Source organism: Schistocerca piceifrons, unplaced genomic scaffold, assembly GCF_021461385.2.
Source record: "Schistocerca piceifrons isolate TAMUIC-IGC-003096 unplaced genomic scaffold, iqSchPice1.1 HiC_scaffold_2019, whole genome shotgun sequence".
In the NCBI taxonomy this organism is placed as follows: domain Eukaryota; kingdom Metazoa; phylum Arthropoda; class Insecta; order Orthoptera; family Acrididae; genus Schistocerca; species Schistocerca piceifrons.
Window position 1 is genome coordinate 55,233 of NW_025727922.1, and position 6,732 is coordinate 61,964.

Sequence of the window (6,732 nt, forward strand, 5' to 3'; positions counted from 1 at the left end):
AAACACTAAACCTGAAGTGAATCATCGGAATCTATAACTAGTGTCACAGGAATGGTTCAAAACATAGTCAGTAAGAAGAGTCAATCTTCTTGTCCTTAAGTCGGCATTGTGCCTCTTGTATTGAATTCCGATGCACTTTCTGTGTTTCATCGTCAATAAGAAGGTCCAAGGCATACAGTAAACCTGAAGTGAAGCATCGGAATCTATAACTAGTGTCACAAAAATGGTTCAAACATAGTCAGTATGAAGAGTCAGTCTTCTTGTCCTTAAGTCGGCATTGTGACTTTTGTATTTAATTCCGAAGCAATCTCTGTGTTGCATCGTCAATATGAAGGTCAGTGGGATACAGTGAACCTGAAGTGAAGCATCGGAATCCAAAACTAGTGCCACAGGAATGATTCAAATCATAGACAGTAGGAAGAGTCAGTCTTCTTGTACTTAAGTCGGCATTGTCACTTTTGTATTTAAATCCGATGCAATTTCTGTGTTTCATCGTCAATAAGAAGGTCCAAGGTATACAGTAAACCTGAAGTGAAGCATCGGAATCTATAACTAGTGTCACAGGAATGGTTCAAAACATAGTCAGTAAGAAGAGTCAGTCTTCTTGTACTTAAGACGGCATTGTGACTTTGCTATTTAATTCCGATTCAATTTCTGTGTTTCATCGTCAATAAGAAGTTCCAAGGGATACAGTAAACCTGGAGTGAAGCATCCGAATCTAAAATTAGTGTCACAGGAATGGTTCAAATCATAGACAGTAAGAGGAGTCAGTGTTCTTGTACTTAAGTCGGCAGTGTGCCATTTGTATTTAATTCCGATGCAATTTCTGTGTTTCGTCGTCAATAGGAAGGTCAGAGGGATACAATAAACCTGAAGTGAAGCATCGGAATCTATAACTAGTGACACAGGAATGGTTCAAACATAGACATTAAGAAGAGTCAGTCTTCTTGTACTTAAGTCGATATTGTGCCTTTTGTATTTAATTCCGATGCTATTTCTGTTCTTCATCGTCAATAGGAAGGTCAGGGGGAAACAGTAAACCTGAAGTGAAGCGTCGGAATCTATAACTAGTGTCACAGGAATGGTTCAAACATAGTCAGTAAGAAGAGTCAATCTTCTTGTCCTTAAGTCGGCATTGTGCCTCTTGTATTTAATTCCGATGCAATTTCTGTGTTTCATCGTCAATAAGAGGGTCCAAGGGATACTGTAAACCTATAGTGAAGCATCGGAATCTATAACTAGTGTCACAGTAATGGTTCAAAACGTAGACAGTAAGATGAGTCAGACGTCTTGTACTTAAGTCGGCATTGTGCCTTTTGGATTTATTTCCGATGCAATTTCTGTGTTTCATCGTCAATAAGAAGGTCCAAGGCATACAGTAAACCTGAAGTGAAGCATCAGAATCTATAACTAGTGTCACTGGAATGGTTCAAAATATAGACAGTAAGAAGAGTCAGTCTTCTTGTACTTAAGTCGGCATTGTGCCTTTTGTATTTAATTCCGATGCAAATTCTGTGTTTCATCGTCAATAGGAAGGTCAGAGGGAAACACTAAACCTGAAGTGAATCATCGGAATCTACAACTAGTGTCACAGGAATGATTCAAATCTTACACAGTAGGAAGAGTCAGTCTTCTTGTACTTAAGTCGGCATTGTCCCATTCGTATTTAAATCCGATGCAATTTCTGTGTTTCATCGTCAATAAGAAGGTCCAAGGTATACAGTAAACCTGAAGTGAAGCATCGGAATCTGTAACTAGTGTCACAGGAATGGTTCAAATCTTAGTCAGTAAGAAGAGTCTGTCTTCTTGTACTTAAGACGGCATTGTTTCTTTTCTATGTAATTCCGATTCAACTTCTGTGTTTCATCGTCAATAAGAAGGTCCAAGGGATACAGTAAACCTGGAGTGAAGCATCGGAATCTAAAACTAGTGTCACAGGAATGGTTCAAATCATAGACAGTAAGAGGAGTCAGTTTTCTTCGACTTAAGTCGGCATTGTGCCTTTGGTATTTAATTCCGATGCAATTTCTGTGTTTCGTCACCAATAGGAAGGTCAGAGGGATACAATAAACCTGAAGTGAAGCATCGGAATCTATAACTTGTGTCTCAGGAATTGTTCAAAGCATAGACAGTAAGAAGAGTCAGTCTTCTTGTACTTAGGTCGGCATTGTGCCTTTTGTATTTAATTCCAATGCAATTTCTGTGTTTCATCGTCAATAGGAAGGTCAGAGGGAAACAGTAAACCTGAAGTAAAGCATCGGAATCTATAACTAGTGTCACAGGAATGGTTCAAAACATAGACAGTGAGAAGAGTCAGTCTTCCTGTACTTAAGTCGGCATTCTGCCTTTTGTATCTTATTCCGATGCAATTTCTATGTTTCATCATGACTAAGAAGGCCAGAGGGATACAGTAATCCTGAAGTGAAGCATCGGAATCTATAACTAGTGTCACAGGAATGGTTCAAAACATAGTCAGTAAGAAGAGTCAATGTTCTTGTACTTAAGTTGGCATTGTGCATTTCGTATTCAATTCCGATGCAATTTCTGTGTTTCACCGGCAATAAGAAGGTCAGAGGGATGCAGGAAACCTGAAGTGAAGCATCGGAATCTATAACTAGTGTCACAGGAATGGTTCAAACATAGACAGTAAGAAGAGTCAGTCTTCTTGTCCTTAAGTCGGCATTGTGCCTTTTGAATTTAATTCCGATGCGATTTCTGTTTTTCATCGTCAATAGGAAGGTCAGAGGGAAACAGTAATCCTGAAGTGAAGCATCGGAATCTATAACTAGTGTCACAGGAATGGTTCAAAACATAGTCAGTAAGAAGAGTCAATCTTCTTGTCCTTAAGTCGGCATTGTGCCTCTTGTATTTAATTCCGATGCACTTTCTGTGTTTCATCGTCAATAAGGAGGTCCAAGGCATACAGTAAACCTGAAGTGAAGCATCGGAATCCATAACTAGTGTCACTGGAATGGTTCAAAATATAGACAGTAAGAAGTGTCAGTCTTCTTGAACTTAAGTCGGCATTGTGCCTTTTGTATTTAATTCCGATGCAATTTCTGTGTTTCATCGTCAATAGGAAGGTCAGAGGGAAACAGTAAACCTGAAGTGAAGCATCGGAATCTATAACTAGTGTCACAGGAATGGTTCAAACATAGTCAGTATGAAGAGTCAGTCTTCTTGTCCTTAAGTCGGCATTGTGACTTTTGTATTTAATTCCGAAGCAATCTCTGTGTTGCATCGTCAATATGAAGGTCAGTGGGATACAGTGAACCTGAAGTGAAGCATCGGAATCCAAAACTAGTGTCACAGGAATGATTCAAATCATAGACAGTAGGAAGAGTCAGTCTTCTTGTACTTAAGTCGGCATTGTCACTTTTGTATTTAAATCCGATGCAATTTCTGTGTTTCATCGTCAATAAGAAGGTCCAAGGTATACAGTAAACCTGAAGTGAAGCATCGGAATCTATAACTAGTGTCACAGGAATGGTTCAAAACATAGTCAGTAAGAAGAGTCAGTCTTCTTGTACTTAAGACGGCATTGTGACTTTGCTATTTAATTCCGATTCAATTTCTGTGTTTCATCGTCAATAAGAAGGTCCAAGGGATACAGTAAACCTGGAGTGAAGCATCCGAATCTAAAACTAGTGTCACAGGAATGGTTCAAATCATAGACAGTAAGAGGAGTCAGTGTTCTTGTACTTAAGTCGGCATTGTGCCATTTGTATTTAATTCCGATGAAATTTCTGTGTTTCGTCGTCAATAGGAAGGTCAGAGGGATACAATAAACCTGAAGTGAAGCATCGGAATCTATAACTAGTGTCACAGGAATGGTTCAAAACATAGTCAGTGAGAACAGTTAGTCTTCTTGTCCTTAAGTCGGCATTGTGCCTTTTGTATTTAATTCCGATGCAATTTCTGTGTTTCACCGGCAATAAGAAGGTTAGAGGGATGCAGGAAACCTGAAGTGAAGCATCGGAATCTATAACTAGTGTCACAGAAATGGTTCAAACATAGACAGTAAGAAGAGTCAGTCTTCTTGTACTTCAGTCGGCATTGTGCCTTTTGTATTTAATTCCGATGCAATTTCTGTTTTTAACCCTGCTGTTCTGTTCACTTTTACTTGACATATATACTGTTCGGGTCAATATGACCCGACATATCAAAATGCTTTAGAAACATAAATTTTGGTACAGTTTTAGCTATCGACATTGTTGTTCTATTCCAGTACCTTGTTAGTAATAATAATAATAATAATAATAATAATAATAATGGTAATAATAATAATAATAACAATGCATACAACTTTATTGAGGGATATTTTTCATTTAAATATGCACATAAATTTGAAACAACAGACAGTTTCCATTACAGGCATTCAACTTAGAAAGCACTACAGTTTTTCCATACTTCTATTCTTATTGTTGACAGTTTAGACGTAAGTATTGACATTTTCTAACAACAGACAGTTGTCATTACAGATATTCATCTTAGAGCACACTACAGTACAGAACACACTACAGTTTTTTTATTACATTCCAACATAGAAAGCACTACAACTTTAGAATCCTCTCTTCTTACTGATTGTAGTTTAGGCACAAGTATTCACATAAATTTGAAACAACAGAATTTTCAATACAATCATCTTATAAAATACTACAGTTCTTTTCTTACTGCTTGCACTGTGGACACAAGTAGGTTACATGTTTCTTGCAAATATGTTTACTACATTTTCCACACACCATGTTTGTTTTATTGTCATTACTTGATGGACAGAACTTACAGCGTGCACGTTTTGTAGATTTTCTTGTTGTTACCGATTCTGACACACCACCCACATCATTCGGGTTTTGGATGCTTGTGACCATTCTCAAAGAATCTTCTGTTCTTGGGAAATGCGTTCTTGATGCAATATGTTCTTTTATCAGTGACTTTCCAAGTTCCTCCAAGAATATTCTCCTTCTAGTCAATTTGCTTGCATTCCAATTAGGGTCAACCGAAATCCACAAAACGTATGCATTATAAGCAGAAACATCAAGAATATTGTAGAAAACTATCATTGGCCACCTATTACTTTTTCGTTTGCATGTATATGTACCTAATAACTGATCAAGCGTGTCTACAGCACCTTTGGTTGAATTATAGTCCAAAATCATTTTTGGCTTCTTATCAGCCCTGTCACTGATTTCCGCATCATGGTGGAGAGTGCTCATAAGTACAACATTCTTGTGTCTCTTAGGAATATAATTAACCACAGTAGTGTCATTTGTGAAGTAAAATGAAGAGCTGTGTACCTCCTTGTTGGTCATTTTGTGTGGAAGCTCCGGCTTATTTTTCCGTATAGTTCCCAACATAGTCAATTTCCTTTTCAGAAGCAGCTGCCCCAAATTGTACGACGTAAAAAAGTTGTCACACGTGATATTCTGACCACGTAACTCAGAAGTGAGATCAGATACCACCCTCATTCCCTGATTTCTTTCTGGTGCCGCTCCACTCACCTTTCCTGTATAAATTTGGGCTTTCAGTACGTATGAAGTTTTGCTGTCACACATGGTCCATATTTTGATCCCATATTTTGCCGGTTTACTTGGGATATACTGCTTGAATGGACAGCGACCTCTAAATGCTACTAACTGCTCGTCAACAGTAACATTTTCTCCTGGATTATACAGTTTAGGAAGGACCTCTACCCACTTCTCCCAAATACTACGAATTGCGGCAAGTTTGTCAGTACGTCGTCTTTCCTCTCTAGTAGATTTCTTGTCAAATCGCAGGACACGTGATATCTTACAGAATGTTTCATGAGACATGGTTGCTCGAAATATGTTTCGCCCAGTATCTTTATCCCACAAACTTTTTGTAGACTCCCCATGAGATCGATATACACCCGCTAGGAGTAAGAGTCCTAAGTATGCATGGAAAACAGAACCATCAATATCTGTCCACTGTTCACCATAAACTCGCTGCCCTTCAATATTTGTCATCTCTATTATTTCATTTTGAAGCGCTGTGTGAAATACTGCTTCAAATGAACATTTTACATCAGATATTCTGCTGACTGCATACCTGGTAACTCCTGGGGTACTCTTGATGATGTTCGAAGCTGGTAGGCGACCATGTTGTGCTGGTGGATGCAACTGCCATTCTATATTCCCATTTTTAGAAAGAAAAGTCTCTACACTATTTTGTATGGGCTGTGGACTGTCGTAACTGTCATCGGAACACTCGCTTTCAGATGCATTGCTGATGTGATCTTCAAACTCAGAAAGTGATCCTTCATCTGGTGAGGCATTTACTATTTCTTCCAACTCACGATCATTCAATGGTCTCATCGCCATGGTGTCACAAGTCAAACTGGGCAGAAACAAAGCATTCCAATTATTGAGAACTGCCAATTATTATTTCCTGGGGAAAGCAACAAACAAGCCCATTGTTGTGAACGCATGGAGCTTTAGGTGATTGTTGAGAGTAAGTTGGAATGATGCAGTCACTATTCCCACACAACACAACAAAAATAATTTTCGCCATTTCCAGATTTTAGAAATAAATACGAGTTACACTAAACATATTTGTGTCGGGTCATTATGACCCGAACATTACATATGCAACTATTACAGTTGAAGCCCAAACTTCTTAAACTTTTTTAAAACCTTTTAAAACACATGCTGCTCATCCATTTTCAGACAAAGTCACAAAGTTTCATAAATATATATTGGTATTTACATAATGTAA

The 6,732-nt window shown here is 38.2% G+C and overlaps 1 protein-coding gene across 1 annotated transcript; it reads right to left on the reverse strand.

Moving 5' to 3' along the window:
• Positions 1 to 4,123: 4,123 nt before the first annotated feature.
• LOC124741853 lies at positions 4,124 to 6,338 on the reverse strand (the record flags this gene model as incomplete). The annotated part of the gene is made up of 3 exons (XM_047248734.1): positions 5,695 to 6,338; positions 4,675 to 5,541; positions 4,124 to 4,231 (listed from the first exon to the last, which is right to left on the reverse strand). Coding segments are annotated over exons 1-3 (1,619 nt in total), but the record flags the coding sequence as incomplete, so codon positions are not given.
• Positions 6,339 to 6,732: the final 394 nt, after the last annotated feature.